The sequence below is a fragment of the Tasmannia lanceolata genome, unplaced genomic scaffold (genome assembly GCF_043159265.1).
Source record: "Tasmannia lanceolata isolate RefF3 unplaced genomic scaffold, GAP_Taslan_0.1 ptg000016l, whole genome shotgun sequence".
Taxonomy (NCBI): Eukaryota; Viridiplantae; Streptophyta; class Magnoliopsida; order Canellales; family Winteraceae; genus Tasmannia; species Tasmannia lanceolata.
Genome location: NW_027518693.1, coordinates 12,569,174 through 12,594,039, shown reverse-complemented (window position 1 = coordinate 12,594,039; position 24,866 = coordinate 12,569,174). Strand labels below are relative to the sequence as shown.

Genomic DNA, 24,866 nt, shown 5'->3' with positions numbered 1-24,866 from the left:
AAAAATTTGACAACGTAGTAAAGAGCTTTGGTTTTTCTGATCAATTACTCTGATAAATGCTTTTACTATCATTTTGTGTCAAATAAGGTCATGATTATTTGCTTGTATGTAGATGTTGATTCTTGTTTCCAATCTCTCTCTGTGGTGAGTAATGTGAAACTAACCTTGGGTAAAGAATTCGACATAAAAAGACGTGGGTGTTGTTAACACCATTCTTGGTATAAAAGTAAGTTTTTGAAAGACAAGGAATCACCCTTGGCGTAGCCCATTATATGAAAAACTACTTTCCTTTTGAGGATGTAGTAAGTGCCAACTGATTGAGACACCATTTGATTATACCAAGAAGCTGATCTCTAAGGCAGAGACAGTGTGTGAATCAGTTAGATTATTCTAAACTGATGAGATATCTTTCGTGTACTCAAGAGTATGCTCTGAACTATGGTGGCCATCCACTTATTGTGGAAGTTTATTCTGATGTATCATGGGGCTCAGAATCAGATGACAGCAAATTTATTGTTGTTGTGTGGAAGTCGAATTGGAACTTTATGCCCTAACTTCAGCTATAGATGAAAGCTAAGGGATAAAGAATCTTATTATGGTTATGGCATTCCACTGACCCGATTAAAGATTAGTTCTTTAGTGGGTTAAGGATTAGTTCCTTATGTGTGTTATGTGATAATCAAGCTACAACAATGGTTGTGAAGAACTCACTCTTTAATGGTAAGAGGAGACATCTTAGGCTGCAACATGCCATATGCTGAATTATCTCAAGAACACGGGATTATCACTTTGATTGATACGAAATAGAAGGATAATAGGCCGGAGCTCTCACAACAGGGACTAACCAAAGATCGAATATTCAAAATTGTGGGGGAGATGGGGTTAAAGACCGTGTAGACATGTCTTAACCTACATCCGTGTTATTTTGAATTTTTCGAATCTCCCTTTGTTTTGGCTAAGATAGGCACTTGATATGTTTCGATGATGTTTACAGTTGTTGTATGTCATTCCACATTTGATGACATGTCCTTTTTTGGAAAAGGTTGTACATTCCAAACTTGATGATACAGCTTAACTCAAATATGGATAAGATGACTGTAACATTCCAAAAAAAAACATGAAATGGTTCTTTGCAAAAGAAACTATTTGGTCTTGTTCTTTAATGAAACTTGACAATTAGGAATGGTTATTTGCAAAAGAAGTTGTTTAGGTCTTGTTCTTTATTGAAACTTGACAATGATGCTTATGGTGAGGGTGATACTGATACTTTTTCAGCCATTTTGAATTGTACTAAGTTCTTCTTCAGGTAGAACTAGATACTTCGTGAATTATGGAATTGTACTAAGTTCTTCTTCAGGTAGAACTAGATACTTTAGTGTTTTACACAAATGATTGGATTCATTTTCATGAAATTCATATGTGGTAATTCACAGGGATTGGCGAAAAATGAGGAGCTTGTCTTGATTTGGACTTTGATGAAGATGACTTACTTAAATCTTCTAAAGTCATAAAGACTATGCTTTTATTTCAGTATGTATAGAGTTCACTTTTTTGTGGAACTTTATTTTGGATCTCGATGAGAATCATACCCCATGAATGAATTCCTCTAAGATCAGTGGGGTTCACTTATATGTGAAACTACCTTTTGGTTGAGTTTAGCTTGTTGTATATCTAAAACTCTTGGTTTGTCATAAAAGGATTCGTGTTTTCAGTTGGATTACAGATCTTTTATGATATAGACCATATGGTGATGTGGATGATTCAATATTTTGTTGTGAACATTACTCTATCTATATATTAGATTGTGCTATATGTAGAACATAGGAGGAGATTGTTGGGTATATAATATAACCCATGTTTGTTCTAATATAAGCCCAATACGATAATGGACCGGTGTAGTGGGCCTATTTGGGCTAAAGCTCACTAACCTATTAAAACCCTAGTGTATCTAATGTATATAGGGGCTGGAGGCAACAAACTTGGTATTCCAAATTAGATACCTTGGGTGTAATGCTTCAAGTTGCTTGACCTAATTACTCTAACAGCAAATTCTTTCCGAAGTTTTAGAAATCACAATTTCCGTATTGAGTATTCTTCTCTGTTTTCTATATTACTTGTAACGATGGATTTGCAGTCTTTATTTATTTATTTATTTATTTATTTTGAACGGTAGCTGACAAGGGCGGAGACAGGAATTTGCTCGAGGGGGGGGCAGAGAATGGTTGTTATATAGTAGTCAACCTCCCCTATACCCATGCATAAGGTGGAACCCACATGGCGTAAGCCTGTATCTTCCATTATTTTTCAAAGAGTATTGTACGGCCCACACCATAGGATGATTGAAACCATCAATTTGGTGGTCCACAACATAAATATGTTGTGTCCAATAAATCATTTCCATAGGATGATCCAGCCCTCGAATCTAGAGGAACTGTATATTATCAAAGCCTCTATAGGTTGGAGGGTTGGGATCATCCTATCGAAATGATTTTTGGGGCAAAACTTATTTAGATTGTGACGCATCAAATTGACAGTTTGGATCATCATATGGTGTGGCCCATACAGTACTTTTTGAAATAAATACTGAACTATATAGGCTTGCACTATATAAAATTGCACGAACCACCTTGTCTTTTGGTTTTTTTAATGGCATGTAAAAGCTTTTAAATGAGTTGGTGAATATCAAACCATGGTTGTGCTGATATTATTTCCTTTTGTCCTTTCCCCCTCGGAAAAGGACTTTAGAGAGAGAGAGAGAGAGAGAGAGAGAGAGCATTAAATTCTGTAGGTTGAAGGACAGGTTAAATAGCAAATAAGGGTAGGGCTAGCAATTTCACCCGAAAAAGCGGGGATCCGCCCCCCAAACTTCCCCGATTTGAGAGGGGAAGGGGAAGGGGAAGGGGATTTTAAAAATTCCCCGATGCAGGGAGCGGAAGGGGAAGGGGATGGAGTTATCCCCGCCCCGCCCCGCCCCGCCTCGCCCCGTTAATCAATGCCATCTTTTTGTATATTTTTAAGTATTTTTTTTAGAAAAACTACTAGAAACTCTGTGGATCGGCTACAAGATTCCCCCAAACATAAACTTAGCTTGTCTTTTCCTTTTAATTAGCTTCTGAGAGCATTTTGGGAACTATAATAACCGTTTGACAGATGTTGAAATAATAAAGACCAGTTGAGTATATGCAATTATCAAAAAATCGTAGTGCCAACATCAGTAGCCAAAATAAATTGCATTTTTATTTTGGTTAGGGTTTCCTTAATTCCTTCCCAAGAAATATATCTCCTTCATCTATAAGTATGTTAGTTTATAACATTTTTATATATTGAAATTGCATCAAGTTGATTAGGGACACCCAGCATTAGTGTATCAATGACTAAAGAGGGGGTGATGTTGGGGCGGGGGCGGGGATTTTGTCCCCGAAGGATGCAGGGAGGGGAAGGGGATTAGATATTCCCCGCGGGGAGGGGAGGGGGATTCCCAACCATCCCCGCAGAGGGGAGGGGGGAAATTCCCCGCAGAGGGGAAGGGGTAGGGGGCCCCAACATCCGGCCCCGACCCACCCCATTGCCAGCCCTAAATAAGGGGGTTAGAATTTCCATTATGGGGGGTGGGGGGGGCAATTTCTTTACATTGACGTATGACATGGGAAAAATCCAATTTTCAGGGGGGCAATTGTGCCCCTCTGGCTCCGCCACTGGTAACTAATATCATTACAAGAAGACCGAAGGTGCTCAAATACAAAGACAGAAAACAATCGATGAGACCCCAATCCAATCTAGAATCTCATCGAAAAAAAAAAAATTCTAGCAAATCTCCAAAAATAAGGGTGAAGCTCTTTAAGCCAACGAATCATATTCAAGGAGTCTCCTTCAACTATTACTTTTTCTAAGCAAGTTTTATATAAGAATTTAAATCCTTGACGTGCAGCCCTAACCTCCAGTTTGTTTGAATCTGCTATCCCAATGGGACTTGCAAATGCCCAAATTTCCTCTCTAAGATCATTTCTTAGAGCCTTCACCCCAACCGGGTGGTTTTGCAGTCTTTATAGACACTTATTTGTGGCTTTTTACCCTCTTATCATGGATGCTTAGTGCGAGTTCAAATCTGACCATTAGATCAAGCAAACAAAACCTGAGGGTTTTGAGGTCCAGCCTGGGGCCACATTCTTTCCCAGCCTAAAAAAAAGAGCAAGCAGACAAAACCCAAGGGATTTTTAATTAAATTGTAGGTTGCTCTTCTGCACGAGTTTTTTCTATTATCAAAATGTGCAAAAAGGCTCCTCTACATATCCTTTTCTTTGGTACATTTTTTAGGTTTTTTCCTTGTGAAAACATTTCGTTTTAAAGATCGACCGATACAAAGTCTTCCACGTTTTGTGATAAGCAAAAAGGAAAACATGTAACATGTAGAATTGATGGCCTGAGATGGGATGAGTGAATTGTAAAAGTTTGTAGGTTTGAGTTCGATGGGACTCCCTAATGTTTAATAGTAAAACATTTATTTAGACTTAGGTAGCCATTTCCATCTTACTATGAGAAATAGGTTATATGGGAGCTTTAAACAAGGCTTTCCGACCATATATGGACCATCTGCGGATGAGGGGACCATCTGCTTTTACATTGCCCCTACACATACCGGTTTTGGGTAAGCGCGTTGAGCCTACCGAAAGACATTTACAATGCAATAAGAAAGGCTACCGAAAGACACCTAGTTTTTCAAGGCTTGCTTTGAATAGGGCTTGCTCCAAGTCTAACAGATTCACTTAGACTTCCAATACTTTATTAAAATTATTTCTACATATTATTGGAAACATTTTAAACAACATAATCATTTAGATCCACAAGAGATTGGTTGAAATTTCAACAATGTGTTGAATAGAATTAAAAAATTAATACAATTTGGAACATAGCAAATAATACATTTTTTTGTTAACAACTCTACTGGCTGGCTGATCTCCAAAAATTTAATCAAGTATAGTTTACACCTTTGGTATGTGGTGATCTCATATCTCGAAGTTTCTTTTCGTCGGATAGTTGTTTAGCAAACCTGTAAACAATTTTGAAATTCAATGATCAGTGAAGAAATTGAAAAAATTATAGTGATAGAAAGGCGCATGAGGAGTTTAGTTTCACCTTATGAGAGCTTCTTCATTAGTGCCTTCATTTTTCACGGGTTCAACCAATCCATTATCTAGGTTCACCCTCGAGACTGGTTTCTTCAACAATTCTTCACCAATCTTCACAAGATTCTCCAAGTTTCCCTTTGTAGCAATATCAACGGAGGAAGTAGAACTGCTTAATGTATCATCCTGGTGTTTTATTCAGTAGAATCATCATCAATTCATCCATGAGGGTGTTTTACATTGAGGCACCATTTCTTTCGACGAAAAATGGGAATAAAACAAAATCTACATCAATTTTTCTACTTAAAAATGGACGTAAAACAAGTTTTATGGCCATTTTCCCACTTAAAATGAGTGTAAAATTTGTTTTACACCCATTTTTATCGAAAGAAACGGATCGTAAGTAATAATCTATGTGCAAGATAGGATTTTCCCCTTTAAAGAAAATAAGTATGTGTGCTTACCTGAATCCGAAGGTAATTAGATTCAGAATGAAGAGCTTGGAAAAGCACAGAAAGGTGAATGTCAACCATATCTGCGCTTGCTTGAGTAAACACATCCACCAAAGGAGTGGAACCACCACTAAGCAACCAACCTAGAACCCCCCACTTGCGTGCGCCTTTTGCATTGTATTTCTCTTTGTTCTTCGGCGAACCAGTTCCTAATGAGATGACCAAAAATCTGCCATAGTCCATTGGTTTAATTGGGAAGAAGTCTGCGTTTCCTCGAAAAATCTCCTTTGTCACTTGACCTATGGCAACCAATGCCTGAAACCACGGATTTAAGAAGAGAGTCCAGTTTAGACTTTGCTCATTGAAGAAAATTTAGAATTCTCTGGACATGTCTTCAGATTCCAGACAGAAACTTTCATTAAGAGGTTTTCTTAAGAGTAAGGGTGAAGGGTCTTGCACTTACGGGATTATTAGCAGCTACACCACCATCAATAAGGTTGAATTCCCTCACATTCCCTTGAGAATCCATCGTTTCAAAGTAATGGGCAGGAAGGTAAGTTGGAGCTGCGGATGTGCTGATGGTGATATCTGAGAATAGAGCATCCAAGGATGGATTGTAATGTGCCTGTACTAGAAGAAGGGCATAGTTAGATACAATACTAATGTTTTTTTTTTTTATCGGTTAAATACTAATGTTAGATTTTAATTATAGTACTTAATTCCGTTAACAATCTATGTTATTCTAGATTGGAAAAAGGGATACAAAGAGTGATCATGCCAAAATATCAATCAATTTCTAAGAAAAAAAAAAAAAAAAAACTTCATCGCTTGTTGAGGATCTTAACAAAACATGTGATTACTGTTGGTGTTCATGGATTAGGAATTGAACTACAATTGAAAATAAAAAATGAAAAATGAAAAATAAAATAAATGGAGAATATATTTGTCAGAAATGAGGTAACAACCTCATAGGTGGAGAAGATTGTGGGTTGAAGTCGCTTGATATCGAATGTTGGAATAGCCACATGTGTCAAGGCCTGGCTCAACCGCGTGTTACCTAGCTTTTCCTTAACTAGGCTATGAAGATACTTGCCATTGTATCTTGGTCCAGTTATTGCTTTGAAAATCTTGATCAATGGAGCGAGGAAGCCACTGCAATTAAAAACAAAAAAGAGCATGTTAATTAGTCATTTATTAACAGGAACCTTAGGCTGACTACAAGAAATACACTCATTGGCGATGCACATAATCGTTTACCAAAGGGTATAAATCTGTTGCTAAATAGTTGGCGTCGCTAAATGGATATATCATTCATGATTAGAGTCTTACCCCCATTGTGGGAAGATTTTTGGGGAATGTTCCAGATAGAAATCTATGATATCTTTGGCTGCGAATAAGGGGCGGCTGTCTTTGTTTGGTGCAGTTAACATGGCAGTCACAAGACCACCAGTGCTTGTTCCCCCAATCACATCAAAATAGTCCGCGATTCTTGCGTTCTCACCGTCCAATTTCTGCTCCATAACACACCCAATTAGAGCTAACAAACAAGATTCTAAGAATAGTAGCATCTTATTATTGATTTGATGTAAATTTGAAGTTTGTTCATGCTATAATGAAACTAGAAGGAACTATGACAAGCTGAAGTATAGATCCTTAGTCAGAATTCTCTTCAATTATAACCTGAAGCTGCGACTCGAGGAAGCTGATAATAGTTGCAGGGATGACACCTCTGATTCCTCCTCCATCTATGCTCAAAATGGTTATAAGATTCCCATAAGTTGGAGGTTGCATCTGCGACGTTGTTCGTTCCATGACCATTTAAGAAGCAAAGATTTAGATGAAGTAGGAAAATAAAGAAGAGCGAGTTTCGAAATGTTAAAAATGTTTTTGGGATGAATGAGCAAAGATTTAGATGATGTATGGAAATAAAGAAGTTCGAGTTTTGAAATGTTAAAAATGATTTTGGGATGAATGAGTACTTATAGGGAGCGGAGTGGATGAAGGAAAGTACCATGATTCTTCATTAGTATGTACAAATCAGACTCCATCAATACGCGAAGTCATCTTTGAATTGCTTGCTTAGTTTTTGAAGAGGAAATTTCTAAGTCAATGGCGGCGAACTAATTATTCACCATGAGAATTATTTTTACACCATGGGATTAGGTCAACGTTTTTTGAAGTAAATTTTTGTCAAGAAGGTTAGGCCTCAAGCGTTTGAACTCTAGGTTGGGACTGTTCTAGTAGTTAGGTGGCCTTCTTGAAATATATTGAGTTGTGACAAGCTGGATTTGTACACTTCAGTGGTGACAAGCAAATACACCTATTTTGGATGAAACTTACTAAAGGTCGTGAATTTTTTATACCATGGAAAAGTGGGATGAAGATAACAATTTTATTAAATAATTGTACACTTCTGTGGTGAGGATTGCCCCAGTTTAAAATGATTAGCTAGAAACTCATGTTTTGACTAAGCAATTAACCAAATTGTTAGTACTTTGAGAAAAAGAGCAAAAACCAACCAAACAAGTATCTATCATTTCATCCATAAGATTAGTGAATCTCTTTCGTCATCTTTTGCTTTTGTTCATATCTTCACAGCATCTCTCGGCTAAAATCAAAGTCTGTTTGCTTGCAGGGAGGATATTAGACTTTTATCTATAGCATATAAAAAGGAAATTGCATCATTCTTTGACATGTTTTTCTCTAGTTCTGCCCAACTTTCCAGGTTGGGTTACGTAGAACTTTCTCCAATGCTGAAAAAGAAGTTTTAATTACTCATTGATAAGGAGATGGGGATGTACAGACGTACAGTTGGGTGGATGTATTCACCAATTGCCCAAACTGAGTCAACTCAGATGAACTCATGAAACCGAGTCAGTTTGAGTTCAACTTATAGGTTCTTTTACAACGTATCTTCTGTTTCTCTTATTTTCTTCGTTACGGCTAGCGTTCCCGGGAAAGCAAATCCCTGGAAAACAGCCTCTTTTTTCCTTAACAAGACCTTGACAAGACAGAATTCTGGTGTTCACTTGCTTTCCCGGGAAAATAGAATTACACGTGTAATTTTTACAATAAGTCAAAAAATGACTTGGAAAAGCCCATCCCCCCCCCCCTTAGGGATTTCATTTCCGACCAAAAACACTTGGATTTCGTTTCCCGGAAAAACTAATGCAAAAAGAAGGCCAGACAGTTTCCCTGGAAACCTTTTCCTGCGCAAATGAACAGTCAAGAAACAGTCCAGGGAAACCTTTTCCTGTACAGATTCCCGGGATTTCTTTTCCTAATGCCACGTCAGATTTCCGGGAAACATTTTCTTTTCCTTTCCCGGGAAAACAAGTGAACGGATGCCCCCTTTTAGATGTTTTATGAATTATGACTTGTGATATTCTCTGTCTAAAACCTCAGAAACTACTAGGGAGGAGTGTTGGTGGTAATATAAGTTTATCACAACTATATAAATTTCAGGAAGAAGCGTAGAACTAGAAAGTTAGACTTTGAACCCAACAAATTAGGTGAGCTTTGATTTCGCTTTTTTCATGAGAAGATTTTTCGTCCCATCAATTTGGACCGGGTCAAAAGAGAGGATGTTTTGGGGTCTTCTTATTAAAATAAAATATAAGTTAGAAAAATATCTAAATCATTATATCTAGGAATGCCACCACGTGTGCATTATCTTTATTTTTCCATTTAAATATCTTCTCATGTCTTCTCTCAAGGATCTCTATTCTTAGAAAATTTCTGATTGCACCACAGTTTTTGTTTGCAGTGATCTTGACTTATTGTACCGGGTGAGGTGCGCTGGGACTCCATATCTGGTGCAATTTTACGTAAGCACATTATAATCGATGTTATTACCTATTCATCTCTCATTCTATTGTGTAATCGGATTTATACTAGGGCTGCAACTCGGGTCGGGCGGGTCGGGTTTTGGAGAACCCAACCCTACCCGAGAAATATCTCGGGTCGGGTTGGGTCGGGTTTTTTTTCAGAAAACCCACGATTCCCAAACCCGGCCCTACCCATGATAAATCTCGGGTCGGTTCGGGCCAGATCGGGTTTTTCACGTTGACGGAATTTTTTAAGAAAAATTCTTGTTTGGCAAGGCAACTCAACTCATAGAAGCAGAAATTACACTCACATTACACTTGAATCAAACAATGATGTAATTACACTCACATTAAACTTGAATCAAACAATGCTGTAATCAAACAATGTTGTAATTACAATCAAACAATGCTGAATCAAACACTTGAATCAACTCAACTCATAGAAGCAAAAATTACACTCACATACAGTAACAGTGGATGCGTGGGTTTTCACTTTTAACTTTTAACTAACAATAGAAAAAAATGTACATACTATAACTTATGTAACTCGAGTCGGGTCGGGCCCCTTCAAACCCGGCTCGACCCAAGATTCATGCGGGCTTTTGAATGCTCAACCCGGCTCGACCCGAAACCCATGAAACCTGAACCCAACCCAGGGTATTTTCGGGTCGGGTCAATGCGGGTTTGGTAAAACCCGGCTCGAGTTGCAGCCCTAATTTATACCATATGCATAACGAAAAATACTCTCACCTGTGATTATGCAATTGACAAAATTAATGACAATGGATGTTCAGGATTAGAAATCATCACCTTGTGGGGCCATCATTAAAGAAATTTCATAATTGAATGACACCTGCACTTGTGATGACTGGGCCCATTCATCATATGCATGCTACACAAAGAGAGAGATTGGAGTAGATTACCGGTTATACATTGATTTGAGGCTTGCTTGCCTTTTCCTTCGTTGAGGAGTGAGGACTGATAAAAAGAGTGCGGCCCAGTACACGAGGCTCCTGCCATTGCTGGGTCCGGAGATGACTGATGCAGTCTAAAAATCTGGTGGTCCCTTGATGTCAAGTAGCAGAGGCAAAGTAGATAGAATAAAGAAGAAAAGTGAACAATGATTACCATCTTAGGGAATGCAATACTTCGATCACGGTTCGATCCCATTGAAGTCTAATTTCTTTAAAGGAAATTGGAAAATACTCTTGCATGGGCTAATCTTAGCAACCCAAAAGTTGTCGGACAACACAAAAGCCTAAATGTTAATTTTCATTCAATAATTCAAGGAAGTCTCATTACTTGATAAGATCAATTTATAAGAAAAGAGACCCTAAAAATCAACTTGACATAAGCAAATAATCTCATACGTCCATCTAAAATAACTTAAATAAAAGCTAAAGACTTTGACTAAAATATCCATAAAATAGAAATCTCATAATAGATAGACCTGGCAAACGGGCGGGCCGGGTATGACCCGGCCCGTACAGGTCCTGGTCAAATGGGCTGGGTCAAAATGACCCGGAAAATTTTACTGGTCATTGAGCTTGGACCCGTACGGGACGGGTCGACCCACAGGTCACCTAGATTTTTGACACATTTTTTTAAAGATTTTTTTCTTTTTGTATTGGGATTCGCTAGCCACCTTCGCCAAGGCTACTTTTTGGCTTGTCGCCCATCCTTTTGTTGCAAAGATCGGCTGAAGTACGATTTGCCCAGAGGTGGCTAGCAATATATAATAATCATGCGGGTACTAAGTTTTAAATGAAAAATTACAGAAAATGGAAGCAAAGTAGAAAAATTACCAAAAAAATACCAATGTATTAAATATGACAATTACCAAAAGAAACTACAAATAAAATAAAAAAATTATGACAATTACGGGAAAAAAGGCCAAAATAAAACTTTTGTACTTCTCTACGGGCACCCACGGGTGCTCCCGGCCCGGCCCAGTTTTGACGGGCCGGGTGGACCCGCGGGTCAATTTCAATCGGGTTATAGATTGGTGACCCAGACCCGGAATTTATGGGGGGGGCCGGGTGGACTCACGGGTCCGGGTCACTTTTTGCCAGGTCTAATAATAGACATCCAGTGTCCCTAAATCAGTCATAAACTCCTTATGTCGCACTCAAATCACGTGATTTAGGCTCATTAGATAGGTAATCGAAAAGCCTTTCTAATGATATAAAAATCAAATCAAACAGACACGATTTAATGCTTAAAACATAAGCTACAAATACGATGACGAAAATAAAATTCAGTAAAAGAGTAAGAGACTTATTCCGTTTTTGTCCGCATCAAGGACCCACTTTGTTCACCCCAATCTCCACCACACATCTGATTCGAATAAGCAGGATATGGGCCCCACCATGGATGGACCAGGACCAGAAAAACTACACCAGATACACAATTAAAGTTGGCCCATTGATCGTACTTTCAGCACCATCCAATCATCCTAACCCCAATCTACAGTGGGATCCACCTTACAATGTGCACTTATGCCGTAGTTTTTGTTTTTAGGGTGAAGCCCTGTTTGGATTTCAAGGTTGGTTCTGGAAAAGTTTGGAAAGGAAAATTATTTCTAAAAGTTCCTTTTCTCTTTTTTGTACACTAAAAAGATAACATGAACCAACCCTATTCATTTTTCACTGTTTGGATTGCATGAATTTTTTGGAAAAGTTTGGTTATGAAAAATATTTATAAAACGGGAAATGATACACCCCAGCCCCAAACGGTTTCTATGAGGATGGTTCACTGCTTGAGGATAAAGTTAGTCACCCCCTTTAACGTTTTTCTCCGCCTTTAAAACTTAACGAATAACGGGGGATTTTGTACGTTGGAAGGAGATACCATTCCCCTCCCTACTTTTTTAATCCGTGACAAAGATAACTTGAGCCCCTATTCAATTTTTACTTTGAGTGACCTTGACTTAGGGGTGCAACTTGGGTCGAGCTCAACTCGAACCCGATTTTGGCTTTGGTTGGATTGGCATTTTCTCGGTTTGGGTTGGGTTAATGTTGAGAAAAGCCAAAAAGGGTTGAGTTATGGTTGAGGCCTTGGCAACCCGACCCGACTTGAACCCCACCTCCGTCCTCTAATTTTCTCATGATTTTTTTTAGGATTATGCTATTTTTTCTTGTATTTTTCTATTTTGGCCTATATGAACCCGAAACCAACCTAACCCGATTTGGAGGCGGGATGGGTCAGGGTTTACCATCCTCAACCCGAGGATGCTATTAGGGTTGAGTTAAGGTTGGCCTCAACCCAACCCAACCCGACCCGAGTTGCACCCCTACCTTGAATTTCTGATAATATCCCTCTCAATTAATCATAATCACATTATTTCCCTCTAAATTATGGATAGGAAAAGATTTCTGAAGAACTGTTTTTCCGTCAGAAATGTTTTTCTTGCCATCCAAACCGGGACCTTCATTTTATGATAATATCCCTCTAAATTAAGTTAATTAACCATAATCATATCATTTCCCTCTAAATTTTGGAAAGAAAAAATTTCTCCAAGAAAAAAAATTCCATCAGGAATGGTTTTAAGTAACCTTTATCAACCGAAGAAGTAAAAATCCATTCCAAACAGAAAGGGAAATGATGTTTTCTTCTCTTACTTCTATCCACTTCAAAATCCAGTTCCAACTTCCCAAGAATCCATACACAAAAACCCAATTTGGAAATCGAACACATGTCTCAATCTATTGTTCATCATCACCATCATCCTCCTCTAACAAGGACACCACACTCTTTCTTCCTCCACCAACCACACCCACAAACACTACTTCAAATGCAAATGTCATTAAAAAAAGGAAGAGATATAGAAAACAGTACCCTGGAGAGAACAAAGGAATAGTCGAAGAAATGCGATTCGTTGCCATGAAGCTCAGAACCCAAGACAAGGAAGATAACCCACGACCGTCGGATGATGCCGACGATGACACGTGGGAGCCCACCATCGAAGGATTCCTCAAGTTCTTGGTTGACAGTAAACTTGTCTTTGAAACCCTAGATCGCATTGTCGATGAATCCGACCACGTCGCTTGTAAGTCTTCATTCTCTCACAATTTCATCTTCTTTTGATCTAATCCCATCTGGGTTTTTGAAATTAGGCTTATATGCTTACTTATTTGATTGTTGTGAAATTGGGTCTGTGAAATTATGCTTTGATTGTTGTTCTTTCTAAAGATGCTTAATTATTTGATTGTTGTGAAATTGGGTTTTTGGAATTAGGCTTTAATTTTTGTTCTTTTTACCTATGCTTACTTCTTTGATTGTTTTGAAATTAGGCTTTGATGGTTGTTCTTTCTACATGTGCTTACTGTTTTGATTTTTGTGAAGTTGGGTTTGTGAATTTAAGTCTTTGATTGTTGTTCTTTCTACATTTACTTGCTTCTTTGATTGTTGTGAAATTGGGGTTGTGAAGTTAGACTTTGCTTGTTGTTCTTTTTACAGATGCTTACTTTAGAAAGACGGGATTAGAGCGATCAGAAGGACTTTCAAAAGATTTAGATTGGTTCAAACAGCAGGAGATTCCGATCCCACAACCGAGTCCTCCTGGAATTTCTTATGCTAACTATTTGGTGGAGGTCGCTGAGAAGAACGCGCCATCATTCGTTTGCCATTTCTACAACATATACTTCGCCCATATCACTGGCGGTCAAGTGATAGCCAAACAGGTATTGTGGAATGTTATTCATAATAGCATCTTTGGGTTTTATATATAGAATGTGATGCACTGTTGTTCTTTATTTACTTAAATCCTTTAACATCTTGGCTGCTTTTTCCTAGCTTTTCGGATAGGCTAGATGGGTTTTTATAATTGTATAGGAATAATGTCATGACATTCATCAAATTCTACTTCTTTGTGTTGCAATGCCGGTTCTTCCATGTTACTTCTAGGTATCATTTCTTGCATTAATCCATGCTTCCAATATAACTTAATTTCGGCAGATTGGTCAAGCTGGATTGTCTTGTGGGAGTTCGTAGAATGATTAGTTTCTTGTTTAGTTTAGATGAAATTTGCCGATATTTCTTTATTTTACAAGCCTTAAGGTCGGAGGTGATGATTAGTATTAAATGTAAGTTGTCAGTTCATAAAAAATGGATTTTAGGATGGGAAATATACTGAAGCCAAGAATTATGAATGAGAGTAATTCTGTGTAATCAGTTTTCATTGGAGGTTGGGCTGTCTGCTCCAGTGAGACAATGTCTGGAAATGCTTTAGGAGGAGCAACAATGATTCCTTGAACTTTTGGTCTCTTTGGCTAGGGGGTTATGCTGAGAGTGCCCCTTTGGTAAGACAATATCATTGGCATGTCTATTGTGAACATTAGCTAGTTGATTTATTGGTGGGCAAGGGACGATGAATGTCCAACTATCAAGTCCTACTCCGCTCTGAACTTAGGAATCCTTTCTCCAGTGTTAATTTTGATTTGAGAGTAGTTCTCTAAATGCTATTAGCTAACCTAGACAGGCGCGTTCATGCTTTTGCTATGGTAGCTTGAGTCTTTGTGTATTTGCCTTTTTTGCAATTGATAAGAGGATTTGGTGTCTTGATCCTTGAGAGAGATATTCAGTTAAATCCTTTGCTTTTACTTGGCATCAAGCGTTCTGTCTTCTTACTGAAAATTGGGGCATAAAGGTTCCCCGGAGTTTTGAAGATTTTAGTTGTTTGTCTCTCACGGTCTCACCTATTGAATATGTCTGATACGCTTGATAGGAAGAAATTTGGCTAGCTAATTGATAGATCTTAGAAACGGAAGAATCAATGAAGCACCGCTTCATCCATTGTACCGTTTCACTTGGATTTGGGAGTCTCTTCTCAATAGATTTGGCATGCAATGGGTGTTTTCACTAAGATGACCAATTTGTGATTAGGAAAGAATCTTATGAAGGATGACCTTGTGCATGATTTTTAGCGGCATTTGGACTTTGGACCGAAGAAAAAGTGAATTTTGTTGGCTCAGGTTTCTTCAATTATGAAGATCATCATGGATATCAAAGTCACTGTAGCTAGTTGAGCCTGGTGGGCATGGTGTAGAGTTATGTGATATGCCAGTAGTAGAAATTATTCGGAATTGGGAACCGATTTCCTTATGTCACAATTCACCTGAGATAATTATGGATAGATGGATTCCCTGCCTCCCAAGTCTCCTAAGTTGAAATTTGATGGACTTCTCTGGCACTCTGGGCCAAACCTTTATGGGAGTTATGATAAGAAACAAATTGGGAAAGGTCACTTTTTTGGCCCAATCAGTATAGAAGATTTTACTTCCACCTGGAAACTATAGCTCTTTTAAGTTAAATAATCTGTGTGTGTTCATAGAGCATTTTTCGGGTCCACTGTGGGCTAGATGAGACTAAACGAACATAATTGTGCTGTCATTCCAAGTGAGCACTGTTCTGTAATGTCTAACGCACACAATCTTAGAGAACGTGGACCTCCACAGAGAGTATAGACCTTTTCCCTTTTCTTTAGCATATATCCTGGAATGCTAATGACACAGGAGACTCGGTAGCTTGAGTAGAATAAGGAGGGCTTGTAGTTGGGGAGGGTTACCTTTGATGTACTCTGTTTTTCTAGCTTCCTCTTAGAGCTTCTGTTTGCTGGTTTTTCCTCCGGGCCCGCTCATCCCCTGCTGTTTTTGTTTGCCAATGTCTCTTTTCTACTGAAATTCTTGTTGTCACTCAGAAAACAAGAAAAGTGTTTTTTTATGAGTTCTTGCAACTTTGGAAATTTCGTGGTAATCATTTCAACTAGCACATTTTTATAGTATTCATTTTCCATTGAGAGGTAATTCTCTGGCTAAGCTAAATTGTTAAACCAGATTTGCTTCCATTTCCCATTTGTGAATCCTAAGGTATTGAGAGTTGTCCAAGGTTAGTCACTTAGTCATGCTGCCATCCTTACTGTAAATATGGAAATAGGGAAGTTATTGATTAATTTTAAGGTAAGAACTAAGGTTCCTGATTCCATGCTTCAGAACATCATAGTTCCATCAAGTATCCACTTGAACGATTAGGTTCTTCTCGTCAGTATAGTTATTGAAATAGGCTGTTATTTCTCTCAAGATGCTGCATTCGATAATATGCAAGATTGATGTGAAGTGTTAAGAAAAAGGGTGTTTGATATGAAATCATAGAATGGTTATATAAAAGCGAGTAAGTTTGAACTTTTGTTACTTCAGTAGAATTGACTCAGTGTTCCTATCCTATATTGCTCCTGCGTGTGTAAATTAATTTACCCTATGTTATGTAAATAACAAATAATCGCTCGAAACTAAGTGACGACAAAGCATTTCTTATACTAATTTCTACACTATCAACAAATTAGCTATTTTAGTTCATTAGCATTCTCACTGATTATAGACTCTAACTATGCCCATGCCAAACACTTCAATAACATGTATAAAGCTGCTGAAGTTCTCTGCATTCTGTATTTTTAACTAATGCACATCAATTCTTGAGTAGTATCCATTCCCCTTTTTTTTATTGACCTTTGTGTCTTTCGTTAAGGTTTCTGAGAAGATCCTGGATGGAAGGGTACTGGAGTTCTGTAAATGGGAGGGGGATGTGCTGGAGTTATTGAAGGATATGAGAGAGAATCTCAACAAGCTTGGGGAGGTAAGACTGCTGATTTAATGTGCTTGAGCTGCATTTGCATGATTGTGAAGTGTTTTCTTTTTTTTTTAGCGATGGTTGTGAACAGATTAATGTAATCTACCTCATTCGACTCCTGTTTGATTTTGGAACTTTTCACCGATGCAGTATTGGTCCCGAGATCAAAAGAACAGATGCTTAAGAGAAGCAACAAAGTCATTCCGGTTCTCTGGAGAGATTGTCCGCCTGATCATTTTATAGTGTAGTGCTTAATGAAATCAACGGCTCTGAGCGTTTGTCAGGAAAAGACACAAGTTGATTCTCAGGATCGTTACAAACTCATCAGGTACTACATGGATCAAGGAAGATACAGTTCATGCATGGCTTCTTATATCTTCTGCGATAATATCCCTCAGCATGATCAATTTTGACTTGCTATTTTCACCTGCACTTTCTCTGAAAATTATACTGCTTGAATGACTTGTTGGTATTGTAGGAATCTCGATTACCCTTTGCATTTTTGTATCTATATCGGGTTTTGATTGTCTCGGGTGGAACATAGTTGTTCCCCTTTCTCTACTCCGAAAGTGATGTTGTATTTGTTTCTTTGTATTCTTCTTTTCTAACCCTTGAATTTGGTCCAATGATCCTTGGATTAATTAAACCAGGTAAGATTTGTCAATTTCTTTTTGTTCTTTTGTGATGTGATTAAGGATGGTACAGGAGATGTTATTAGATTTTTTCTGGCCTGATTGGCATAATTCCTTTAAATGAATGAAATAGCCGGCCCTCAAAGCTTTGTTATCAGACGCTGCTATTCGGCTGGGAAATTCAGTGTTAGATACCAAACCAATATGCCAAAAACCCTAGAGCTGGGTCCCGTACCTAGGAAGGCCCCACTTAAGACTGTAACATGCCACCACACTTCCGCATCCGCCGTCTTTGCGGCCTACTTTAGCATTTTTTCTAGTTGGTCCTTTCCACAGGTTGTCATTTCCACGGCGGCTCACTTTTTGATAAATTTCACTCTAATGGCTTTCACTATGGCTTTTTTACCTGCAGGTAGCCCTCTCCACAGGTTGCATTTTGTTACTCGAACGCATGATGTAGTGGCTGCTCTGATACCTACCTAATCAATATGCCAAAAGCCCCAAGTTTGAAGGAACACATTAGAGTAAACCTTTTAAAAATATCTTATTCCAGGCTGGGTACCACCTAGTTCTTTACTTCTATACCTGAGTCCCAACCACCAAACTAGGGGTGCAACTCGGGTCGATTTTTAGGAATTTGGGTTGAGATTTTATCATAAAATCGGGCGGTTTCTGGTTGATACCGGTTCCTTTTTTAGCGAAAGCTCAACCCGATCCAAGTTGCTAAACCACACCCAAAACAGCCCCAAAGCTCTCACTACCAAGGAAACCTGTTGAGGTCTCCAAAGTTCATAAGTGACTCAAAGATGTGTTTAATTCCTGCCAAAGTCCAGATGACAAATGCATCAAAGAAAACCTGATTACTTTGGCATGTCTAAGGATTGTGGCAGCAAGAGATCATCCTGGCATATGTAGTCCTTGGAGTTTAACAGTCACCATGCAACCCAAATGTGGACTTGCAGTTAGGGGTGATACTTATTAACTGATAGACAAGAAAACTAGAAACCAAAGTCAAAGATGGATAAATCAACAGTCACTAACAGCTTATTTGGGCCTTCGCTGGTCCAATCGGGGTAGCTAATGCTAGTGAAGTCGAGGTTCGAGCAGCATATCAGGGGTTAAAATGTTTGGACAATGGTTCTTTGGATTGAGTGATAGTGGAGGGAGATTCCATCAATGCTATCCGTTGGCTTCGTGGTTCCCTTGTTCCCCCTTGGAGATTCGCTCTATTTTTTGACGAGATTCAAGATATAGTGGGTGGCTCTTCGATATCTTTTATTCACACTAGGAGGTCGGCAAACTTTGGGGTGGACAGATTAGCGAGGGCGGGTGTCCTCAAGGAGGGTCTTGAGTTGTTTGAGTATCTTCCCCCATGAGTCTTTTTTCTGTTGTTCTTCTATATCCGATTGCTTCTGTACCTTTCTTGGATTGACCACCTCAATCTTTAATGTAATATGCCACCATTCCAAAAAAAAAAAACCACTAACAACTTACAATTGGAAGGATTGAATTCAATGCAATATTATTGAAACGATTGGTGCAAAAATCCTTGACACTATTGGTACAAGAGAAGAGTCCTTCAATTGAAGGTTTTGAATGCCTTTCGAACTAATAAAAATGTAACTCAACTTCGAGTGATGGACGAACTTGCAATCAAACGATTGTCGTTTCAAATGCCTTTCGATCAAGGACATAGTAATTCATCTAGAATAAAGAAATTCACCAAAGAACATGACCAGAAAATACCTTCTTCGATGCAATGTCCATTGATGTCCTCACATTACACGGTCGAATTGTAGAAACAAGAGATAAAGAGGAGAGGAGGATCAAATTACAAACTACTCCTAGAAAAAGGGAAAAGGTAAAAGTTGTGTATTGACGTTGAGATCTTCTGAAATTCTTCTTCTTTATTTATACACTCCGGCCTGGTAATTGTTGATTAACCGTTTTGTAATTGCTCATCCTTTTACAATCTACATGTGATTTATCTTCTTTTTTTTTCAATGGCTGCAAATATATTAATGAGGAGACCGAGAAGGTACAAGTTTTGTATTCTCGATGAAATCTTTCTATCAACAGCTTCTACTTTGCCCGCCTCCTCCAAGGTAGCCAAAGTGTGGAACATCCAACTATCCAAGCCACCCAGAGTGTGCCTCTTTGGATGGACTGTACTCATAAAAAGGATCTAGACTTGACTTTCTAAGACAAATGGAGATTTGGCTTATTGACTATTATGCTCTATGTATCGAATCTGGAGATATAGTGGATCATCTCCTTCACCAATGCAAACTGGCAAGAGAGGTTTGGAATAGAGTGTTGAATAGATTCAGGATGGCGTGGGTCTTCCCAGAAAAACTATTCGAGCTCTTTGAAAGTTGGGGATGGCCCCATGGAACGGGGAAGGGAAGATTCTCTGGCAAATGCCCTTTTTGGCCACTATATGGGTACTATGGAAGGAAAGAAATGCAAGGATTTTCATAGGTTATTCAAAGGGAGGACAATGTATCTTCAATAAAGCAATTGCTTTAACTATTTCATGGGTGAAAACACTACCATCCTTTAAATTTGTTTTTGCATACGATCTATGATATGGTTGGAGAGAGGTATGCAGGGCGGATAGAAATGAGCCCAAAGTAATCATGGCTTGGGCGCCTCCTTCTCATAGCATCCTAAAGTTGAATTTTGATGGATCTAGTATGGGCAATCCAGGACCATCGGGTATTGGTGGACTATTGAGGAACGGCGAGGGAGTAGTGATTTGGGACTTTAGAGGTCCCATTGGTGAAGCAGATGCAAATGAGGCGGAAGTTAGAGCAATCCATCAGGGCATCAAATCACTTCAAAATGTGAATTTAAACAAGCTAGTGGTGCAAGGAGATTCACTAAATGTTATTAGATGGCTTCGTAGATAAAAAACAGTACCTTGGCGTTTTGCAGCTTATTTTGATGAAATTAAGGATAGAGTGGGGATGGCATCCATCTCTTTTTCACATGTTAGGCGCTCTGCCAATGCCGAAGTAGATAGACCGGCAAGAGCTACGGTGTTCAAAGAAAGTTTGGAACTCTTTGATTTTTTACCCCCTTAACTTTGTATTGTCTTTTTCTATCTTTTTGATTTGTTTTCTCTTGTATCCTCAGGGACCCTCTCGGTCTCTGTTTGCTTTAATGAATCTTTGCTGTTCAAAAAAAAAAAAATGGAGACCGAGAAGTTCAATACAAGAAAAAAGAGAAGGGATCCATGAAGAAAAAAACAACATCAAAGAGGCCAGTAATCAAAGATCTCTAGCCTATCCTTTGTCACCCCCTTACTAGCTAGGCTATCAGCCAAGCCATTTGCAGATCTTCTAAAATGATGAAAAGCTATAGAAGATGGCCCCACTCTATCAAACATCTCGTCGAAGAATCTATCTTTCAAATTTTGAATTTTATGGTGTAAACAGAAACAACCATTTTTTAGCACATCAAATAATCGACACATTAAGACATAAAAGGGTATATGGGACATCAAGTATGGGTATAGATGAAATCTATCGGTTTCCGTATGTGATTAGGAAAGGGAGAGATGGTGGTTTCTTAAACTGTGGAGGCCTTTCTCTCTTGTTGTTTTGTAGTTTAACTAGGACAGAGAATTAAAGGTTTCAGTGTTACAAAAATACTTAGGTACATAATGTTTATGTTAAAACTCTTATGGGTCTGGTAAGTGAGATCTTTTAAGGGAGACAGATAAAAGAGAGGATTATGGTTGTGGGATTTGGGATTTGGGATTAATCTCCTGTAATCTTCGTTGATCTATATCTATTTCTCACAGTTGAAGGATTGGATCATTGCCCGTGGACATAGGCATCATGGCTGAACTGCATAAAATACTTGTGTTATCGTGTGCCTATTATTTACTTATTTCTTTTGTGCGTGATCTGATCCGATCAGATCTGTCAATTTTCTAGAAAGTGATATCAAAATGCAAGGTTACCGGGTTAGGTGTAGGTAGAAGAATGACTATACCTTTTTTAGAAATTTAATCTATAGGAGTTTAATTGTGGGTTGAGCATTGTTTCGCTTTGTTTTAGTGTTTAGAAACAAGAATGGGTTTCAATAGTTTGGACTTGGTTTTGATCAAACTAGATTGTGTTTGTAGGTTTTTAGAAAATTTCTAGGTAGAAAACGTCTATGTTGGTTACAATCAGTGGTTTTGATTGGTGAGGATTGACGTTGGCCAGATGATTAATAGGAGGCTTTTGTGATCAACACTCCATGTTGATAATCCTAATTAATAATATCCAAAGGGTCCATCCAACTCAAATCTAGCACAATCTAGATAATCCAAACATCTCCCGTGATTGAAAAATCAATACAAAGAGGATTTCAGAATATCAAAAGTTTTGATAGGTTGAGTGAGCAAAAAATCAAGCGCAACCATGATTTCTTTCGTCATCTCCTTGTTATAGAGGTTCTAGTTTGCGAGATTGATTCTCGAATTATCTGGTTCAATAATAGGGGTGAAAGACATTCCAAAATGCTATTTGAAACTGTCAAATGAGTGTAAACCCTAAGCATTTTACTAAAATTTTCATTGTATCTTAAGGGCCCTTTTGGATACCTCATATTTTGTATTTGGATTTGGAATTGAGTTTTGGATACGAAATGAATAGATCGGCCAGCTCATGTTGAGAGAGAGAGAAGAGCGGGGTGGGGGGGAGGGAGTTGGGTGTTGTTACTTCACAGAAGGAAAATGCCACATCTGTGGATTTCCAATTACTTGTTTACACAGCATATTTGGAAATCTGATTTTTTTCATTGTCAGTCGCTGATTTGGAAATCCAAGGATTTGATCCGGATCCAAATCACAACTCAAAATGGGCTGCAAATGTGAGAAATCCAAATCAAAATCTTCTCGGCATCCAAACGGGCCACTTGAAATACCCAAAGCTCCCATATCTAATCCCATCCTTATGCCTTGAAAACCCCTAAAATCCCTACTAAGTTTCACCACGACCATCTCTCTCTCTTACTCTATACTCCGAATTTTGAATGATGGCATGTCCCATTCAAGTTTGAAAAATGTAGCATTGCCCACTACTAAAGTTTAGCTTTCAAAAACAATGATTTAACCACATATATACCATATAAGGTATATAGAATATTAGGTTTTTCAGTGGAGCATTTTTTTATATTATGATTTGCTTAGTTTTAGGTTATCTAGAATAAAAATGTATAATCTATACAATATTATAAAGGGAAGGGGGCAATTAAAAAATTACCCAAAGTTTAGATATTTATTTGATGACAGACCGGCCACCATTTATAAGGAAAAATGAAAATGATTTACGAAAAAATTCTACACTCTCCCACGTCCCTTGATTGTTACATCTGCACTAAACAATTATTTTTCTACCTTCTCTCTAAAGTCATTTACATCCTGGGGAAAAAATGTCATGCCTTACATCAATGACTAATCTTGTACATTTGTTTCTAATCAGTTCCTAACCAAAGATTGAATGCCTGATCTAATCAAGCTCTATTATAAAAAGGACCAATTACCAATGGGGGATAAACATTAGGCAAAATTATCAACAGGACCCATGCTTTTCAAAAATTATCAATGGGAGACAAAAGAGGTCTTGTCAGTAAAAGCTGGACGAAAACGCCCTTGGCATTTACAACACGTTTTGACCTTGGTTTTTCCTTCTTCCCCCTCTTCTTTTACTTTTCCATTATCACATTTTTGATTTTTTACCCTACCAGTCATGTTCCTCCTTGTTCAGCCACCCTTGTTGTTGGCAAATCTTGAAAACTTGAATGTTGAGTTCTTACCATCTATCTCTTTGTATTTAGGTTTTGTTTTTCTTTTTCTTTTTTAGGGTTTTGAACTATTTTTCATTCCTTTGTTTCTGATTTATCTTGTTTAGGGTTTAAGCTATTTTTTTAGGGTGAGTTCTGGAGATAATGCATGGATGGCTTCACTCACTTTTTTGGAAGACAAGTGGTTGTATAAGAAAAAGTTGATGTAATACATGAATGGATGGCTACACATTTTTTGATTTACTTAATTTTTTTTTTTTTTGTAATACACAAATTGGGATGTAATACATGAAGCACATTTAATGAAAACAACATCCATTTCTTTTGTTATTTCTATCATGAGCAGAATTGTAATGCCATTAGAAGAGTTGCTATAGGCAGGGGGTTTTGTAGCAGAAGGGGTTTTATCAATTCTCTGGAAGGGATTAGTAACTCTCAAAAGTAGGGTTACCAATTTCCGAATGGGCTTATCAAGTGCTTGAAAATTGGCCGAGAGTTTTGGAGTTTTGGAAGACGGTTTTCAAGTCTCTAGGAATGGGGTTATCTAGTATAAAAAATGGAGTCACTAATTTCGGAATGGGGTGATGAAGTCCCTGAAAATTGGCCAAGGATACTAGAGTTTTGGAAAGGGGTTTTCAAGTCTCTGGGATTGGGGTTATCTAATATAAAAAATGGGGTTACCAATTTCCGAATGGACTTATTAAGTCTCTAAATATTGGCCGAGGGCACTATAGTTTTGGAAAGGGTTTTCAAGTATTTGGGATTGGGGTTGTCTAGTATCAAAATAGGGTTACCAATTTACGAATTGGCTTATCAAGTCCCTTAAAATTGCCCAAGGGTACTGGAGTTTTGGAAGGGGGTTTTCAAGTAACTGGAGTTGGGGTTATCCAGTATCAAAATGGGGTTACCAAATTCATATTGTTTGTGTGTTTTCTACTTTTCTATCATTTCTAGAAGCGCCATCAAACAATTTGGCAAGCTGGTCGTCCTCACAAATGAAAATGAGGAATGATGCATTCTAAAACCTGGAGACTTTTAAATAGAAAGATTAGTTGAACAATAGATATTCTATTGTTTTAGTAATCTCATAACTACAAGATATTTCACCAGTAGGCACCAAATTCTATTTTAAACTAAAATTTGTTATTATTTTTCTAATCTCTATTTGTAAGCACCAGGAGAAAAAACAAAAAAGAATTACCACCTTTAGCATATTGATTGAAGTATGATTAAGAAAATGTGTTTGATTTTTTGTTTTCTCCTCTTTCTTTCTTCTCTCTAGGCTTGTTTGCTAAAATTTGTTTCCGATGGAACCCATGTGGGCTCACTCAGGTTACTGCCACATGGAGCATGATGAAAGCCGGTTCTTTTCCTTTCTATTTTCAACCTATGTGGCAGGCTTACATCAAT

General features: G+C 38.1%; 2 protein-coding genes across 7 annotated transcripts; one reads left to right on the top strand and one right to left on the bottom strand.

The window, feature by feature from the left end:
• Nucleotides 1–4,758: 4,758 nt before the first annotated feature.
• LOC143848171 (patatin-like protein 2) lies at nt 4,759–7,721 on the bottom strand. Of its 2 annotated transcripts, XM_077357041.1 has the most exons (8): nt 7,587–7,721; nt 7,256–7,366; nt 6,905–7,086; nt 6,541–6,727; nt 6,039–6,200; nt 5,588–5,890; nt 5,134–5,309; nt 4,759–5,047 (listed from the first exon to the last, which is right to left on the bottom strand). In XM_077357041.1, the coding sequence occupies exons 1-8, from the start codon at nt 7,587–7,589 to the stop codon at nt 4,969–4,971; spliced, it is 1,203 nt and encodes a 400-aa protein (XP_077213156.1). In that variant the 5' UTR covers nt 7,590–7,721; the 3' UTR covers nt 4,759–4,968. The 2 variants fall into 2 exon arrangements, with proteins under 2 accessions (XP_077213156.1, XP_077213155.1); XM_077357040.1 differs by lacking the exon at nt 7,587–7,721 and having other exon boundaries at nt 7,256–7,538.
• Nucleotides 7,722–12,962: 5,241 nt separating this feature from the next.
• On the top strand, nt 12,963–23,786 carry HO2 (heme oxygenase 2). Of its 5 annotated transcripts, none has more exons than XR_013235455.1 (5): nt 12,963–13,450; nt 13,861–14,084; nt 16,924–17,031; nt 17,176–17,353; nt 23,572–23,786. XR_013235455.1 is itself a non-coding variant. In XM_077357727.1 (4 exons), the coding sequence occupies exons 1-4, from the start codon at nt 13,003–13,005 to the stop codon at nt 17,266–17,268; spliced, it is 873 nt and encodes a 290-aa protein (XP_077213842.1). In that variant the 5' UTR covers nt 12,963–13,002; the 3' UTR covers nt 17,269–17,689. The 5 variants fall into 5 exon arrangements, 1 of the variants encoding a protein (XP_077213842.1); XR_013235452.1 differs by having other exon boundaries at nt 23,564–23,786; XR_013235454.1 differs by lacking the exon at nt 23,572–23,786 and adding an exon at nt 18,074–20,371.
• Nucleotides 23,787–24,866: the final 1,080 nt, after the last annotated feature.